At 38.0% G+C, this 18,703-nt stretch overlaps 1 protein-coding gene and 1 long non-coding RNA gene across 4 annotated transcripts in view; one reads left to right on the top strand and one right to left on the bottom strand.

Moving 5' to 3' along the window:
• The window catches only part of LOC121075095, a 44,785-nt gene that overhangs the window by 12,286 nt on the left and 13,796 nt on the right, over nucleotides 1-18,703 (top strand). The window lies entirely within an intron of this gene.
• On the bottom strand, nucleotides 1,702-18,009 carry KNG1 (kininogen 1). Of its 2 annotated transcripts, XM_040567987.1 has the most exons (11): nucleotides 17,738-18,009; nucleotides 15,115-15,225; nucleotides 14,055-14,139; nucleotides 11,603-11,775; nucleotides 9,816-9,923; nucleotides 8,550-8,631; nucleotides 7,284-7,456; nucleotides 5,726-5,833; nucleotides 4,695-4,784; nucleotides 3,065-3,221; nucleotides 1,702-2,704 (listed from the first exon to the last, which is right to left on the bottom strand). In XM_040567987.1, the coding sequence occupies exons 1-11, from the start codon at nucleotides 17,930-17,932 to the stop codon at nucleotides 2,499-2,501; spliced, it is 1,488 nt and encodes a 495-aa protein (XP_040423921.1). In that variant the 5' UTR covers nucleotides 17,933-18,009; the 3' UTR covers nucleotides 1,702-2,498. The 2 variants fall into 2 exon arrangements, with proteins under 2 accessions (XP_040423921.1, XP_040423920.1); XM_040567986.1 differs by having other exon boundaries at nucleotides 1,702-3,221.

The following is an 18,703-nucleotide window of genomic DNA, read 5'->3' as shown; positions in this document are numbered from 1 at the left end:
TGAATGTTGAGCCTTTCCTGGCAAGCACAAAACCCTAATTTGGAGATCGCATTTGGGGATCAGGGATTTTACTGCAGCAGAAAATCTGCCATCTGCTGGCCGAGGAGAAAAGTACTTGTTAAGCGTTGGGGTGCACTGGATGAAGAGAGCTCCAGTGACAGCAACGGTAGGAGAAACTGGTAGTTTTGCAGAGCTTTTCAGCAGCAGGTCTGAAACAAGCTGGGTCAGTAATTTTCTGACAGCGTATCTTTCCACCAGAAAGTACTGTTCTGTTACAATTAAAACCTTCTGTGGGAGCACGTCAGTGAGACATTGGAATGTTCCATCCTCAAACTGTCAGCACATACTGTTTCAAAATGTTTAGACTTGTGCACTGATTTCTAGTCCAGAGTGATTTTTTTTTTCAAGTAATGATTTTTGTACATTATAAAAACAAGAAGTCAGAATTGAAATTGACTTCTTTGTATTAAACATTAATGAAACCTTTCATTATCACTATGCTAAATTCAAGGCAGTGAAGAGTCCAGGTTTATATTATCCTGCTCTGGCCACTCAATCTCTGCTTCACGACTTCTGGCCATGTATCCATGGCTCTGTAGGGAGAATATGCCAAGGCTCTGACTGTCTTCTCATTCTTAAAGATAAACTGTTCAGAACTTACACTCTTTTTAATAGTATAGCATATGCAAAGAATTCTCAGTTATAGCCAGAATTATCCTAGTCAATATTCAGAAAAAATAAAAAATAAAACGACATAACTGTCAAGAATTTCCTTTGTATAACTCTATAAATCTAGTACTTGTCATGTGCTAAAAAGACAAGATAGACTTTGCATTTTATCCTGCAAGGAAAGGAATGAATGAAAAAATTGCAGGAGCTGATTAGCAATAGATCTTGGAGTTCATAAGTGTTTCTGATCATATATCACCTGTCATGACAGATAATTATCTAATAGATACCTATATGGTGGCCAATTAAACTGAATTAAACAAAAGTTTAGATCTAACCAGACTGAATTTATATTCAGAATGACATTTTTTAATTGTGGGTATCATGACTTCTTAAATACCATTTTTATGGGGTTTTTAATACAATTAATTAGAAAGAAGAAAAAATGGTGTACGCAAAATCGTACGGATTCTTCCTCAATGACTCTTCCTATCAGATAGGCAGAGTTCTTCTGATCACAGTGTGCATACCTACCACGTGAGCTAGGGAAATAACACAAGTTTGTTTACATCTGGAGGAACCAGGCCCAGGAGAGGGGAAGTGTGTTTACAATGTCAGGGAACGTTTAGGTTCAGAAAGTATGAGTTCAGTTCTGTGATTTGTAGGGGTCTGCCCTGTCATGATTAGAAATACCCTCCTGCAGAAGACTTTTTGCCTTTTTTTTTTTCCCTTTTGCTCTTATCTCCTGTTTCCAGTTACCATTTGTAGCACCTGACCTTTTCAATAACTTTTTATGTGATTGCATAGTGGTTCTAACTGGTGAACTGATCTGGCATTAAATCATTTATTTGTCTATTTATTGTGGGGTGTTTTTTCAGCCGAGCGAGTTATTGGATCCATACACAGTGAAAATGCATTTTAATTTGCTGGAAATATTTGCGTTTTAGTTAATGTATTCCACCAAAATCTCAGACTTTGATAGGTATTCAGAGACTGGGCTGAATTTTCTATTCTAAATTAAGCACACTCTTATAGTGGAAGAAGGTAGACAAATTTTAGATAACTTAAGTGTTTGTGGTTCTGTCATCTGATCTGTAACGTTTGTGCACCTCTGCCGTCTGAAAATCTCACTCAGCAGGCCTCTGCTGTGCAGTTAACATACTATGCACAGAGAATAACGGAACAGCTTTATTGAGGATTCTCTCAGCTTTCCCCATTACCTTATTTAGCAGAACAGCCTGCTAGTGACGGACTGCTGGCAATATTGCTTCGAGTCAAGAAACTGACAGGTGAAACAGGTTCCTTTATTTGATTTTGTTTTTTAAAAGATACACTTCAGGAAATCAGAGAAATATTATTTCAGATATCTAAGAAAGGCATCCTGGCATTACGTTGGCTTGCTTTTGTCTTACACATACTTTGTTGAGATTTTTCATGTAGTTTCCAAATTTTTTGTGTAATTGTTTTAAACCTAATACAGTGAGAAGTGATGCAGTGGTTGACTGTGTGCTTCCAGCAACGTGAGGCAGGCGAGATAGTCGTGATTGTAACTTCTACAGCAGAACACTGTTGACTTGCCTGGTCCCTTTGCTAGACTGGTTCTGAATCATTGGTGCCACGCCTGAGTTATGTTTTTGTCAAATATGCAAAAGATATGCAAACTCAAAGTATTTATATATGGTCTTAGGTCCCTAGAAGCTGGTGACCTACGTGAGTATCTTAGCTAAAAGAACAGGAGCTTTTGCCTCTTAGATCTTATAAATCTCAAAAGGCAATAATTTTCTGTTTTTCTCTGTATCACTTCCGGAGAGGATCCAACAATACTTGAACTATGGTAAAGCGTCTGAAAGATCAAAGCTCATCTCTTCATTTTGGGGAGGCGCTGAGGTTTCTGTTGTAGGATTGACGTTTTCCACAGCAAAAGGCAAGAGATCCTCATTTGTGAATTCTCTGGGAAAGCTAGAAGGAACTGGAGGGTCCATAATTGATTTCCAGGGTTTTCCAGGACATCTGGGGAGAGGAGATTCTGGGCGATCTGGCAACCCATCAAATAAAAACATATCAGGAAGATCTACTGATTCTGCAGGACTACCAGTTTCCTTTCTTGCAACCCCTGAGTTAACTAGCTCTGATGCTGTTTCAGCACTGGGTGATGGGAAGGTTTCTTTTTGATTAAAAACCCTTTCACTGGATTCCTCAGAAGATTCAGATTTGGGATGTTTATGTTTACCATTTTTACTGTTTTTTCGATGCCTACACCCGTGGCTGGTTCTGTGCCCACAGTCAGTTTCCTGCCTGTGCCTTTTGGCAGACTCATCATCCTTTTTAAATCCATGCCCGTGCTTATGCCCATGCTTATGCCCACGTTTATGCCCGTGTTTATGCCCAGGTTCACCTTCACCTTCTTGCTGCTTTCCATCATCTTTTGTTTCTTTGCCAGGTGCTTGATTTTCTTCTTCATTTCTATCAGATGATGGAGTTTGATCCATCTGTTGTAGCGCAGCAAAGCTTCGGAAAGGAGTGAATCCTGGAGGCCTTCGTAGAAGTGTAGTCTAAAAAACATTGCAGCATTAGCTGTATTCGTTACACGAACAAGAGCAATAGCTTCAGATTTGGGGAATTCAGAACCTAATTGCAATACACGAGTCAATTATCAAAAATATGTTATTAGATTTTTGCAGCAAACTTAATAATCTTTTCTATCTGTAATAAGCATGAAAATATAAATATCCTCCCCAGTAACTCCAGAGTATTTTAACAGCTCTCTAATAAAAGCACAATTTATTTACCACTTAGCCCAGAGAAGCTGTGGATGCCCCATCCCTGGAGGTGTTCAAGACCAGGTTGGACGTGGCCCTGAGCACCCTGATCTAGTGGGTGGTGTCCCTGCCCATGGCAAGGGGGTTGGGACTGGGTGATCTTTAAGGTCCTTTCCAACCCAAGCCATTCTATGATTCTATGAAATTCTGCCAACTTAACATGGGAATGATGCTATGGAGAGGAGCACACATAAGTATGTGTATTTGTTTTAATTTATGAATAATACAGTTGATTTCTAGGACTAAGTTTCCCCGCTGGTGTTAAAGTATAACATTTTAACATATAAAAACAATTTATTCTGAAGCTTGACACATCTCTGTATAGTCTAAGTGCAAGAATATACAAATGATCTGTCATTTTGTCATATGAAATATAGCTATGCAGTTTTTCTTGATTTGACTTACGAATTTCATAGGATTGCTTAGAAATAATACAAGCAGGTTAACACTAAAACACTTATTTGTTACTGAGTAATCTCTTTTCCTCCATCAGTGTTCCACTGAAAGGTGAAGACTGAATGCCTGGTGAAAACATGGGTTTTGTTTCTGACCACCAAAGTGTCTGGTCCTTATCTAACTGCAAATCAGGGTTGTTTAGGTTGGAGCTAAATTTGAAAGTTGTTATGGCTACAATATTTTAATGGAAACAAAAGAGAGCCATTTATTAGTTGATATATAATGAATGAATAGATAGTTATGAAGGTTCTGAGCAGAGTGAAGTTGCTGAATACGAATGCAAGTTAATTAGTTTCACTTTATTCAGTATGTCTTCTCTTCTTGATCAGGGAGCATGGGGATCCCTGGATTTATTTAAAAACAAACAAAAACCTGCAATCAAATATGTTTTTGGCAATGAATTACAAATAATAATTCAAAGAAGTTGATGGGGCTCACTACTTCAGAACTTAAGTGATAACGCATAGGAGCAGTCAACAGACAATGTTCTCACTGCCCTGTTGCCTTTTGTTTGTATTTCTGTAATCACTGTTGTCCACTGTCTCATGTTGTAGCAAAACTGACTTTGATGTCACAAGTTGCTGAGGTTAGAGGGCGAGAGGGAAGAGTGTGGCATTGCTGAGGTCTTTAAAAGAACAATGTATTCCTTTATTTTTGGTACAAAGTAGGGGATCATTTGGAATGGGGAAAGAATTTAATGTCTGTCTTTGTTCTATTCTCTTCATTACCAATTATCATAAGTAATCATACCATCGGCTGGCCTTCAGAGCAGTTAACCTTGGCAGAGGTTTTATTCTTCCATGGGACCACATAAATTTGTGCTTCACAGTACAATGGTGGCTGTTGACAAAACAAAACAAAAAAAAAAAAGCATCTTAAGGCAACAACAGAAAAGAGGAGTGCACACAAAAATATTAATTTTTAATACTTTTAAATACTAGAAATTTTACTTGGATATTGATGAAGTCTGTCTTAGTAATGGAGAGGTCTGTATTGAGACAGATAACTGCTTAGCTTTTTGAGGTTATAGGATGCATTCAGCTTTGGATTGGAGATTGGATCTTAAAAGGTTGTTCATGCCCAGCACTTTTGGAGCATTATTTAATCTTCAAGATATTCCTAACAAATATTGTTTGATGATCGGATTACCTCTACTAAAATTTCAGGAAATTGGGGAGGAGGAGGGAGAAGCAATTTTTTTTCTAGGTAATGCCAGCTGTACTAACAGTTTTAACTCTCGGAGGTAAGCACTGTTCATATGGTGGGAAAAAGAAGTGGAAATAAGGCTTTTCTTTCCCAAATAGCTCCTTCAACAATGTTTTCTGGGCCTATCAACATTGCTTTCCAGTGTCTGGAACAGATTTTCAAATTATCAGCAGCACGTACTCCAGAAGCATAGTTCCTTTGTGCACCAGTAACACTAAAATCTCCTGCTTTCTTCAGCTGAAAGTGCCACAGGTTCAGGAGCATTGCAGTCATTTCTTATCGCAATAACCTCCTTTCTTTGATTCTTTAGTATCATAATAAAGTCCTTTTCACTTTACAGTGAGCGCTACAATACTGCAGTTGGAGTGACTCAGTTTAAGCTTCATGTTTTACTGCTATTGTCACTGGTTTGGAGTTACAAACACTGGAAGGTATCCTTGTTGAAGCAAAAACTTATGGGGAGAGGTAACAAGAATCGGGATCAGATGTGAGTTTACTTCATGTGCTTACCAGTTCACGTGCAAATGAATTTGTCCATTAGGAACATTACAATTGGCAACATCCTCATTACTTACACTGTCTGTTGTGGCTTCACAGTTTTCATGAAGCTTTTCAAACTCTTTCTTTGAACAGTTTGTCTTCTGGGCTCCAAACGTTAGACGGTAGTTTTGTCCTGCAACCACCTGAAAAATCAGCAAGAAGGCTTTCTGTGGTAAAGGCATTTTTACTGAAAAGGGTTCAGAGAAAAGATGGCTTTCTACAAGCTTATACTACTTGTAGTCTATAAGACCTGACCCCTGGGACAATATATGTTAAGAACGATATTAAAATATTTGACAGCAAACCTGTCTGCTTCTAATCAACTCACGTATTTATTCCAGTTCCCATTCTCAGAAATTCCAGCATAGCAACTGTAGGAGGGAGAGAGAGGTCAGAATAACGGGCCCACAGTTTTGGCTTTGTTTTATTGGATGCCTGTCGTAATTTATTAATAACAAATGAAATCATTAGAGACACTACTGCAGGGAGCCAAATATGATGTAAGAAGAGTTGAATGTTAGCAAAATGAAGTGCGTGGTGAACAGGCTCAGTTGAAAATAAATGCATTTGCCAAATGTATTAAGGAGAGAAACCTCATTGTTTGAAGAGTGTGCCTGGTACAAGCTGTCTTAGTATTTTTGCACAGCCCGAGATAATGTATCCTGCTATAGAGACAGCAGGAAAAACATGAAATCGTCTTTTTAAGTCCCTTATTAAAAATTATGTGTGTTAATATTGATCATGATATGAAACATGAGAAGGAAAAAATGTTTAAATGATGAAAAAGCAGAATTGTTATTAGTAAGATAAGTTGTTCGGGAAAACTTATGTATGCTTCTAGTGCATTCTCCAGTGGTACTGCTCATGCTCATGAGAAGTTCTCATTTGAGAGAATTCATTCCTTCTCATGCTCATGAGAAGTATTTTCTGAACTTCTCCACTGTTTTATCTTCAATTCTTTCCTAAACTTCTGTTTTGATATGTTGGGACAGTAAAGTAGGCAAACAGAAATGCTGACCAGTATTATCCTCGTGGTTTCTTGTTCTTTAGCTGGATTTATCTGTGTATCTTGTTATTGCAGAGGTGTTTTCTTGTGAGCCTAGTTGGAGTATTATTAGCAGCAGAATTAGTGTATGAAATAACAGATTTATGAGGGGAATTGGGAAGCCCCATTTCTTGGAGCTTACAGCTACTGTAGATGATGCCTAAAATAACATACAGAGTATTGGTGTTGTGGATCAAGTGAGTAGTTTTGCCTAATAAATCTTTTCTACTTTTAAAAAGTCTGTGGAATGTCACAAAGGCTGATTAAAAGGGGTACTGATACAGAAATCAGGCAACAATTATGTTTAAAGAAAAAAAAATCAAGGACTGGAGATGTTTCAATCCAAGCCAAGGTGGATTAAATTTCACCAGAAAAAGTGTGTAGATCCCTCAGTTACCATGCATATCAAAATATAGAGAGAAACATTATTTGAAGTTGAAATATTAATGTTAGCTAACACGTAGTTCAGACCAGTAACACTGCTGTGTCTGTTCTTCATTTCTGTGGTATATGGAGAATCAGTTCTAAAAGGAAGAGTGAGTCCCAACCTGCACTGTTGCTGATTCTATTGCTCCAGCTTTATAGTAGAAGTCATCATTGGTCTCTGAGTTATACTTCTCCATAGAAACCTCCAGCAGTTCCTTCAGTTCTGGACTGTCGTTGGGGATAGCCCTTGGACAACCAGCGCAAATGAGAGTGGGAGGATTTACCACATCTTCAGCTGCAAGAAACCAACAGATTTCAGATCTAAGGAACAGAAGTTTCAACATAAATAGATATAGGCTGGGAAAAACAGTTATTCTTAAACCTCTGCCTTCTGGCAAACTTCAGATTTGAGTCTATCAAATTAAGCCAAAACAGAGTTGTGTTTTATATGATCAACGTCATTATATATTGGTTATCTCAAAGAGCACTTAGTGTCACATTGGATACGTAACAGTACACACAATTCTTGTTTTTCTGACTGCAGATAGCTAGCAAATAAAGGCAGGGAACAGCTACATGTATGGAAGAACCTGAAGCAGGGAAAACAAGTGGTGCATGATATTGGCAATGAATGGGTGTGTTGAGGAATATCATTATAATTTATGGGAGAAAAGCAAACCAATGGGTAATGGGTGAAAATGCAGCACTTACTGCATAGAGTAATGCTGTACTCCCTGTTCTAAAGCTCTGAAGCTGTCACAATCTGTGTCCAAATAGATGGCTGCAGGAAAAAGTGACAGTAAGAAAACCATCTGGGGGTGTGATTGTAATGAACTTAAAATTCTAAGTAGCTTACTTACCAGAGGAAAAGAAGACAACCTCTAATGTATGAAATTTAAGTATAAGTATTCAGTATGAAATAAATAACGGTAGTATCAATAGCTGAATTACCAATTTTGGACAATATCTTAAAGTCCTCAGCTCCGTTGCCTTTCAAAAGAATACGTTAGAGCTCTTCGGAAGGTTAGGTGGAGTTACTTATTTAGTGTGATTTTAACTTGGTTGTATTTGTGATGGAGAAGGAAGTAATTTTTGTAGGAAGCAATACTCTGAGTTTATATCAGAGAGTCAGCAGACAGCGCCATGTCATAGCAATACGGCAGTACACAAATGATAAAATAAAACTTTCATTTGCATATGAAATACTTGTAGGAAGTCAAAAACATTCCATGGTAATACTTCATTAAGAGGCGATGCCATTTTTATCTCAGAATAATTGCTTTCTCTTGTTATTATCTGTTCTTATCACTTGCGTTTTTATCTCTTTTATGACTGTGAAAAACAATAAAATTGTAGAATTTTCAGAACTGATCGCACCAGTTACATACCTGGGAACTTGCACTGGCTTACAACATCTACAATCTCTGCCTGAATACTTTCATAAGCTTTGGCATCACATTTACCTATACGCTGGAATTAAAAAAAAAAGTCATTATTATTTAGAAATAATGAATAAGCTCACATCCTAATAGCTTCTTGCTAACAGAGTAAGTCAAGCATACTGCTGATAAATCCTTCCTTTGATATACTGGGAGCAAGCAGCCTGACAGACAGTTTGCACAGCCAATAAATGATCAGGGTTTAAAAGGACCACTCAGAGAAATTAAAACCATAAAGGAGAAGCTGAAGGAACTATCTGTATGTATTCCAAAGAAAGGAAGAGGTTTACAAACAGAATCCTGTTTTATGGAGAACTCACTGGAATTTGTCTCAAACTGTAAAAACCAAGAGGAAGATTACGCAACTAACAAATCAAACACTACTGAGTTTCTGGGCCTGCTTGTATTCATCCCAGTGCTCTAAGGGAATTGTGGTAGATGATGTGCTTAAGATTGCCGTGGTATTTTAGGGCTGGAAGGAAAAAAAAAAAAGTGATCCTGTTCTTTTTTACATGTCATAAACCCATAAAACTTATGTCTGTACCCTTCAAATTCTTAGAATAAGGAAAGAATTAAGGGGCATGAATACATCAAAGGGAGACGGTTTTATCGTTGTAGACAAAGGTTGTATTTTGTAGATTTGTCCAAGTTCTTCAAAAGGATCGACAAAAGTGGGTAGAGACCTACCTTGTTGATAATGTATGCTTATGGTTTCAGAGAAGTTTCAGTGAAGTCACTTATCAAAGACTCTAAAGGAAACAAATTAACTGTGGAATAAGAGGAAAGGCCCTTGCATGGATAAATATCCAGTTAAAACACACAAAACAGCATAGGGCTAACGATCAGTCTCACAAAGGCAGGAATTCAAGAGCTGGGTATCACAGAGTTTTGATCTGGCAGAAGGAAATTAACGTAGAGAAATGTAAAGTGGCGCACATGGAGAAACCCATCCTAACGCCATGCTAGGCACTGAGCTGGCTGTTGCGATTCAGGATCTTAGGGCTAAGATACTTGAAAATGTCATCCATGAAAATGTCTGCCTTGTAGTTTATAGACAGTTATCTATAAACCTGGATTTAAACTTCATTAGCTAAGTAAGACTTATAAATACATATAAATAAAATATAAATATATAAATATGTATTTGAGTCAGATCTCAACCATTATTTTTTAATCTGATATTTTTGTGATAAACAGGTTTTGAAGATTACTTACGCCTCTAGAAATGGTTTTGCACTCTTCAGTTAACTCTTGAAATTGTGCTTTGGAGCAATTCGTCTCCTTGATTTCATATTTGATTATGTAATTCCATCCAGCTACCACCTGGAACAGATATTTAGGAGATATCTGTGTTATGTAAACTAATACAAATGTGGAAGTTAAACTATTAAACTCAATCAGCAAAGAAAGCAACACCAGCCTTTTAGTGCCTCCCATCCATCGAATGAGATTGAGCCATACAGTGCTCATGGCAAAAACAAACCCAAAAAGTGTTGTCCTTGTGATATAGGAAGTAAACGAAGTCATGTAGTAATTAGAAATGCAGTTTGTATTCAGATCTTGCTTCTGGCAAGCCTACAGCCTTGTAATGCATGGTTCCATGCACTTTCCTCCCAAGAATCTGTTCCTTATTACTCCCAGTGACGGGAAGTTGCTCTAGATGGATGACTGCACTAATGCAGCTTGGCAGTTCCTGTGTTCCTGAGTAGGTGACATAGTAAAATAGTATGTGAATAATGTAACTTTACACTGCTAGCATCGTTTGTTATTGAGTGTCCTGCATTTGTCATCTACTTGTAATTCTGTCTGCTTTGGGCTTTTTCCCCTTTTCCTTTTTTGTCCAGATTTTTGATCTCTTTTCATTTTCTCTTCAGGAAGCAGTTCTGTTTCCCTCACTGTGGCTATTGATCCTCACCCATGGAATGTCTCCATGTCAGAGTGTTGTGTCAGGTAGTATTGGATTAAAAAAAGGGAAATAAGAATCAAATATAGATGCTTCCCATCACAGATCAGTTAAAGTAGAGGGCTCTGACTAGTCTCTCTTGGCCAGAAATGACATGATAGCTTAATTTCCAGCTGCTGAATTGCAGTCTCTGTGACATTTGGTCATATGGCTTAAGTCTTGTGTAAGCTTGTCTTTCAGCTAAGAGGATCATTGCCTTCAGTAAATAAAGGAAGAACTGTGAATTAAATCATGGGTCAAATTGACATGAGACTAGAAGATTGTTTTTGGCTAAGCAAATATGTACACCTTCAAAGAAAATGGTTTGTAGCTGGTGTCAGGTTATTATAAGCTAGTTAAAAAACAAATTAGAGGCTTTGCTTTCCAGCAACAACACACGAGGAGAGCCTTTCATGGGGAAATAACTGTTGCATGGAATACTAGATAACAAGGAATTTCTGCGACCTGAGCATTCATTTCTTGCAAAGCAGATATTCCTCTGTGCAGAAATCTTACAGCCAGTGACATGCTGACTTCTTGTTTTTCATACACATTTTTTCCTTTATTTGGTTTAGCTATCCTATAGTGGATATCAGCTACTGACATACGGGTCCTATTGCATTGCCAAAATGTAGGTGCGTGCTACTGTTTGAGAGGCTGTGGAGCACACGAGACATCTGCACAGGCTGGCACAGACCGTAGGAGAGGCCTGTTCCTGCTGGAGCTTCAGGGAGAAGCCAAGAGGAATACTCGAGAACATCTGAGATGACACAAGATGCCTGTGTCAGCACTGAATAAAAACAAACTGGTGCTGAACACTGGTTAATTGCAGCTGCAGAGAAAGTGTTTAAAATCAGTTTATAAAGTTGACAGCTCTGGAAATTCTGTAGGTAACAGTTTTTGATTTCTTACAAATGGAGTTATTTACACGGTCTACACTCTATATGCATTCCATTCACTTCTGATATGAAATGTAAAACACCTTAAAATCAGAAATGAATACATAAAACAAACAAAATACCTTTTTTTTTGAACATGTAGAGAAAAGTCCCATACAGACCTGTCTTTTAGCTTCCTTTATTTCCACAAGTTTAAAGAGGGTGACTTCACCACTGTGCTTGTTAAACTTCTGAATGGCTCGCGTCAGAATTTCTGATACTTGTAAGCTGTCGCTTGATATATCATGAAAGCATCCAAGACATGTAGCCTTAGAAAGTGTTATCTTGGGTGGAACTGGAAAAGAAAGAAACCAAAAACATGCAGGGCTTCGTGTAAAGAAGCCTAAAGTTTTAATTTTTCATGTCTGGGAATGAAACAGAAGGTTCAATGAGGAAGAATCTTTTTCTGCTTTTAATAAGAGCGATCAGCAAAACCCAGATTTCAGTTTCACAGAATCATCTAGGTTGTTTCAGGGCCTGCAAAGACATTCACTGTATTTAGATGCTTGCTTCTGTGTGGGGCGGTAGGGGAAAATTTCATCCATGATATTTGGATCCATCAGTGAACTTAATTCAGAGGAGTAAATGAGTTCAGGAGCCATCAGATCTCTGAAAGACTTTCCAGGTAGTTTTGGCACCAACAAGGAGGGGTGTTATCCTCATCCACCTCATCCAGTTAGGGAAGAAATCAGTGGAGGTCACAACTAAAAGAGATGTTCTTCAGATCCTTCAGAGCTCACCTACGGTGTGCAGCTGCTTCCTGTGCTCACCGTGTTTCAGGAGGGGGACTTGGACAGGAGAGTTTTGGCTCAGCCACGTGAACTGCCCTGACTTTGAGCTTCTTAGGGACTGTAGACGAGCTTTTCTACTGCTTTGTTGCCTGAGCTCTCCCTGCTAGTCACTTTGGCTGCCAGTTACCACTTCGTGTTACCCTCAGGCTTAACCAACTTGGTTGTCGATAGGCAAGTTTGATGGGGATTCTGTTTCCTTCTACTAATCCTATTAACTCTCTTTCCTTTCTGGTAATCGTGGATTGGATTTTCATAAATTAATTTTATAGTTCAGTACATAAATTAATTTCATGATTCAGTGAGCTTGGGAATCAAAGTGGGACATTGTGTGGTCTCTGTGGAATTGAAATAAAGTTTGTGTGCCTGATCCTCAGCTGGCAAAAATTGGCTTTAATGGAGTTATGCCAGCTTGTACCAGACAGGGAACAAGTCCAGGGTCAATATATATATGTTACAGAAAAATGACGCTGTTTTCAGAGAGTAATCACCAAGAAGATGAAAAAACAGCACACCCAGTTCTAAAAGGACTGTGTTCTCAACATTTTTATACATTTTTATAAAAGCTGAGCAAATGTATATGCTTTTTTCAGTTGCTATAATGTGGTAACGAGGTAAGCTTCTTAGGCTGGATATGATTTTTTTTTTTTTTAATTCATGTATGTTTTTTTAGCTTACTAAAAGACCCAAATGCTAATTTCCCATGCACTCCCTGTGAGATTCATGCACCTTTTGTTGGCAACTAGATGTCACCATTGCCCTACAAATGTATTTGAAACCAAGTGGCCTTTATGCAGTAGTAGAGCATGGAGTTTGTGTGTACTGCAGTTCCTAGAAAGACACTGATTGTAGGTACAGATATGGTAGCTTTAAACAAGATAATAAGGAACAAAAACCAGAGATAACCTGCCAAACAATTCAGAAGTCACGGTAAATATTTTTGTAGTTAATATGCACTTAGCTCCATGCTACCGGTTAGATGGATATTTTAAAACTAGCTTGGATTTGTCTTACATGAATGCTAGTTATAGATACGTAAAGATCTCAGTTGCAAAGCTTTCAAACAATGTGACTTGATAAAGAAAAGTACTTCTTTTGATAAAGAAAATTATTATGTGAACATAATAGTCATATATGAATGTCTTATAGGCAAGAAATGTAGTACTCAATGTTAAGGTCTAAAAGATAGTATACCTTCTCTCTTACTTGATTCTATCCCTACTGGATTTTATTATTTATTAGATGAAAATTTCAGTTGGGACTAGATTTTTCTTTAGGTAAGATTTAACAGAAATGATATCGTCACTTTTAGTTTGGAGAAAATTAAGATACAGTTTTGTCGTAATTTTTTTCCCTATTCATTTCTGGTACAATTTCATACTTGAATAAGTAAGGACAGAAATTTGAAGTGTGATAAGGGGTATCTAATCTCTAGGTTACTGATGTGCTTTTTGGTCTAAAGCAGATTAATTTCAACCTGGTATAATTCTAATGTTTGAAGAAACTTGCTACACACCCAAGTGCCACTTTAGATCACCAGGTAACAAGGTTGTCTCCATAGACAGAAGTTACCACTGCTTCACTGGCTTAGCTTATATATGCATACAAGTGGAGTGAAAATTTTACCTTTAACATGTAGTTGCTTATGCAAGATGATTTATGAGTGTCTGAACAGAATGATGAGGAGCTCCTACCTTTAAAATTTCCTGAAAGCCTCAGTACGATGTTTTCCCCGTTCTTATTTGTCAATGTACTTTTTGAATGCTGTCCCCAAACAATTACATACCTGGAACAATTTTGCAATCTTGTGAAACATTACTTGTGCCTTCAACATCGTTAATGTGAACTTGAGCTGTGCATTCTCCTGTTTTCTGCAAATACATATGACAACATTTGTCTTAAGATTGCTTGATGAAGAAAAATACTGTGCTATATATTCCTCTAGTTATTGAACAAAGCTGACAGTTGCAAGTTCAGTTTGGGAAACAAGTTGATATGTTCATTTGTAGTTATGTCAAATTTGCTGTTTTGTTCCTGGAAAAGGATCTGTTTTGTTGTTTGTGAGGAGAGCAGGGGATGAACTGAGCATGTAATTTGGAAGATAGCTTTGTATCATGGTTGATGCGTGTTAATTAATGAAGAATTTACAGTCAGAATAAAGGAAGTGAACACATCCTCATAAATAAATCTAGATAAATACATAATTTAAGCAATTTCCTCTCTGCTGATACAATATATACAACAATGATCATGACATTCCACATTGATTCACATGCTGTGGTCACTCTCAGCCCTTTCTTTGCATTGTGTACAGTGTGACATATGAGTGACCTGCTGGCTATGTGTAGCATTCCTGCATGCTACGTGGGCCTGATTGCACCTCCTTTAGGTGCTCTGTAGTAGCATGAGCCAGACAGGCTTTGCACTGCTAGCCACCCTCTGGTGAATGTTCTGCCACAGTGGCTTCCATATCAGTGGTTTTCTTGGTGCCAACCTGAAGACAGTTTGGTTACGCAAGTTTACATCAGACACAAGTACCAGAGAGTCTGACAGCCCTCACACTCTCGTTGTGCAAGTATCTTCTGTTGGGTTTATTGTGAACCTTCATACTGACCCTCTGAAATGATCCTTTCTGCTGATATTTAGGATTTTAATGGTAAACTCACAAATATTAGTGGTTAACTTCAGGGTTGTAAACAGTTCTGTATTGTACTTTAGTCCTATAAGATCCCAAAAGCCACAGAGCTAACAAAGTTAAATTCGGTATTGTTTCCCAGGATGCTGCAGTCCTGGCCATTATACTGATGCTTCTCTACAGAGAACCTTTAAAGAGGTTAGACACTTACTGCTTCTGCAGATGCTTTGTAATCACAATCCTGCCAGAATTTGTTCTCCTCAGCGGCACAAGTGGTCTCTTGTATTCGATATTTCACATGGAGTTGTTTGTCAGGACCTACCTGGATGAAAACAATATATAAGTCATCATTTGCATAGTGATAAATCTGGACATCAGTGAAAAGATAAGAGCTTTGAGGGGTAAATACTATCCTATCCTGGCAATGCCTAGCCTGCCTTCACATCACGGTAACAGGGTACTTGTGCTGCCCTGCCTACTTGGGGGAAAGGGGCAAGGGGGGGCTCTGGAGCCAGCCTTTGGCTGTACTTGCAGTTTTTCTATAGGCATTAAAGGCTGAGCTGCTCTTAGGGGTGGCCTCAGGAATTCCCTAAGATGAAATACAGACAAACTATTCAGCAAAGTTTAGCCTGACCAGTGGAAGCATTTCTGATGTTGGTAAATAAGTAGGGGGCATTTTCTCCTCGCCATAAACAGAGCAGTAAGCCTCTGCCTACAGGGAACATTAACACACTGCAGTATTTGTGGTTCTTCCTTCAGAGGACATACAAAGCCAGAAGTTCCTAGTAATTTACTGCCACTAAAAATGCTCTGCTAGCGTACTATTTCAAACACAGGCAATTGCTGTACTTTAATATTAATTCTCCTAGCAGTATCATTTAAGGATAATGAAGTAATCATTCTTGGTTTAGTGGTACCAAGAAAGAGAAGCTGAGTTGACATGGGTGGAGTATTTACACTGGTGTAGGTGAAGACAGAATTATATTCTGTGTTCTTTCAATTCCTGTTGTGTGTTGCTACACCTATGTAGTATACCTAAGTAGAGGTATGCGATGTAATGGCTGCAGGCTGTAAAACAGGATGAAAGGGTCTCTAGAAATATAATGGAGTTAATTCTCAGCAGGTGTAAACTGACATTTATGGAGCTGCATCACATTATACTGTCTGGGATGTGGATTTAAAGAGCCAAATTGTGTTGTCTGTTACAGTTTTCTAAATCTGGAATAAATCAGTTCAGTGAGTAAATGAAACGTGAGAAGAGACATTGTTTCTGCATGTTATTTGTTGTTGGTTTATTTCATTATTATTATGAACAGTTATGTCTTTAACTGGGGCAGGTTCAGTCTTCCACCAGTCAGCTTTTATGTTTTATTACCTTATCAATAATGAATGTACACGAATATGTAATAACCAGCTATTTAATTAATGCATTCAAGATTGTGAGACTAGCAATGAGTAAAATCTATACCCTTTTTGGAAAAAAGAATGCACCATATGAAGAAAGCTCTTTTGTGGATTCCTTTTCTCTGTTTTTTCTTAACATCACAGTCTGATCAGTGATTCAAAGTAATAATTCATTTCCACCTCAGATCTTTTAAGAAAAGGCAGTATATCGAGAGAAGGGAAGAAGAAGAATTGCAATAAATATGTATTCTTAAACGTAGAACGTTATTTAAGGTAAAATACTGAAAATAACATCTGTCCTTTGGAGAAGGAAGCAGTGTTATAACTCTAATAGAAGGAAGCAACAAGGAAGTCGGTGTTATAGCTGCGGTATAAAGATGTTTGCATTTGGCTGTTGTTGAGGATGCATGTAGTTCTGTGAAAACAGGGGATTATTCATTTGTTTAATATTAATTATATAAAGGCCTTGACAGACTTTAGTCTTTGTCACTACAGGCTAAGATCTCCCCACTTTGAAAACAGTAAAACCAGAGGATAGATGCCAGGAGGTGTGGGCGGTTTCCTGTAATGCATTTAGCAATTCATGTCCCCTTTTGAGCTCAATTTCTATCTGGGTAAAAAAAAAAAAAAAAAAAAGTGTCTCGTGACTCTGGAGTGCAAAATATTCTTTCTGACACTGAGTTTCTTGTGTTTTGCATCTGAAAACCCAATTCAGTAGAAAAAATGCTAATGTTGTTTTCAAGTAAAGTAATGCTTGTCATTATTATGGTAATACCATTTTTGTATGCCTCTCAGAGGTAAATACTCTTTGTTAGATTAACTTTGTACAGAAGGACTCCAGGCAAAAGATCATGTTTCATTCTTTTTTTCTTCTGTAATTTTAGCTGTCACCCTGTTTGACTAAAATATCACCTAGTGCCTTTAGATACATCTGTGACTCAGGACTAGCATCAATCAAATAATATCCACAAACAATTTATTCACAGTATTGCTGAGCTTTATTGGGTCATTCTTTCTTTTTTTTTTTTTATGCATGACACCAGCTCTTCCCAATTCAAGGTAACATCCATTTTTTTTAATAACCATTGATCTGAAGAACCTTACTGATGATAGAGAGGGGTAGGATTCCCAAAGAAAGGAGAAAACTGAATGGACAAGTAAGACACATTTTATTAGTGATATAAGTTTCCTGTTCTCTACTCCTTGCATTAATACGCAATTCACCAGCACCACAGCTCCATTGATAAGAACATCCCTGCTTGTCATGGTGACAAATACCTCACCATGCAAGCCATTTCTTTTATTTTTTTAAACTTTTTTTGCAAGACACTTTGCTGTCACGCTTGCTATATTTTGTGAATGAGACGGAGCAAATCTGATTCAGAGCACATAAACAATTCCAACATGTTTTTTTTGTGAAGTCTACTTACTGTTCTCTTGGCTTCCATCACCATGTACAGAGCAAATTGATCACCAGAAGTGCTGTCTCCATTATATTTCTTCAGTGCTGTGTCAACAGCTTCGAAGACATCAGGGTTATCACAGTCCAAAAACTCAAATGGAAGAGGGGTGGCTCTGCTAGAAAGAAAACTACAGCAGAGTGCTAGCACAATGAAAGGTTTCATAACTGGACAAAAAAAGGCGCCCTGAATGAGAAGGGTTGTTAAAAAGCAAATGGAAAAGGAATGCCTGACAAGGATTTAGTTACCTCTTCTGTTTTTCAGGACCAATAGCAAAGTAAACAGAACGAGCAGTTGCTGGGGTTGGTTAGTTCTCATCGTGCCCTGTTTATACTGCAAATAAACTTCTGAGTTTCTCTAAACAAACTTTGTGTGGTCACTAGAATGACACTAAGGTTATCCACCTGCCATCAAGATAACAGCTAACTGGCTGCAGCTGGACGCGGGTTTAGACTAAGCACAATGACCCCCAAGCAAAGGAGAAAGCAGTGTTTGTGGCTTTCTGGCCTTTATTTTAACACCAAAACTGCTACTCGCAAAGAATTTTAGGGGGTTTACATAAAACACCCAAGAAGGTCGCAAAGGTAATGAAGTTCTAGTTCTAGACAACAGCACTGTAAATTTTATAGGTGTTTAGTGCTCACACTGCAATAGTTCCAAGAAGTCAGAACATAAGTAAAATAAGTCTTTGGACAGATACACATCATTAAAGGTCACATAACTCTTCAACAGCAGCTGATAACCCTCATCCTTCACCCTGCTTTTGGAAGTGACTGTCTTTGCCATCATGTGGAGGCTACCATTGGATCATGGTTTAGCCAGTCTTCATAATGTTTTGTCGTCATTACAGATGGGAAAATGATGCCCGAGAACAAGGGCTTAAGGAATGTTGCCTGTATTGGGCAGAGGCAGAATTAGAGCTGGCTGGGAACATCT

Source organism: Cygnus olor, chromosome 9 (genome assembly GCF_009769625.2).
Source record: "Cygnus olor isolate bCygOlo1 chromosome 9, bCygOlo1.pri.v2, whole genome shotgun sequence".
In the NCBI taxonomy this organism is placed as follows: domain Eukaryota; kingdom Metazoa; phylum Chordata; class Aves; order Anseriformes; family Anatidae; genus Cygnus; species Cygnus olor.
This window is presented reverse-complemented; position numbering and strand designations above follow the sequence as displayed.

Bases quoted from the DNA above. Each gene is read 5' to 3' on its own strand.
- KNG1 (XM_040567986.1), bottom strand. From the start codon at position 17,932: ATGAAACCTTTCATTGTGCTAGCACTCTGCTGTAGTTTTCTTTCTAGC. The intron at 15,226-17,737 runs GTAAGTAGACTT...GTTTTCATCCAG, and splicing joins TGATGGAAGCCAAGAGAACA to GTAGGTCCTGACAAACAACT. The intron at 9,924-11,602 runs GTCTGTATGGGA...TATCTGTTCCAG, and splicing joins TAAAGGAAGCTAAAAGACAG to GTGGTAGCTGGATGGAATTA.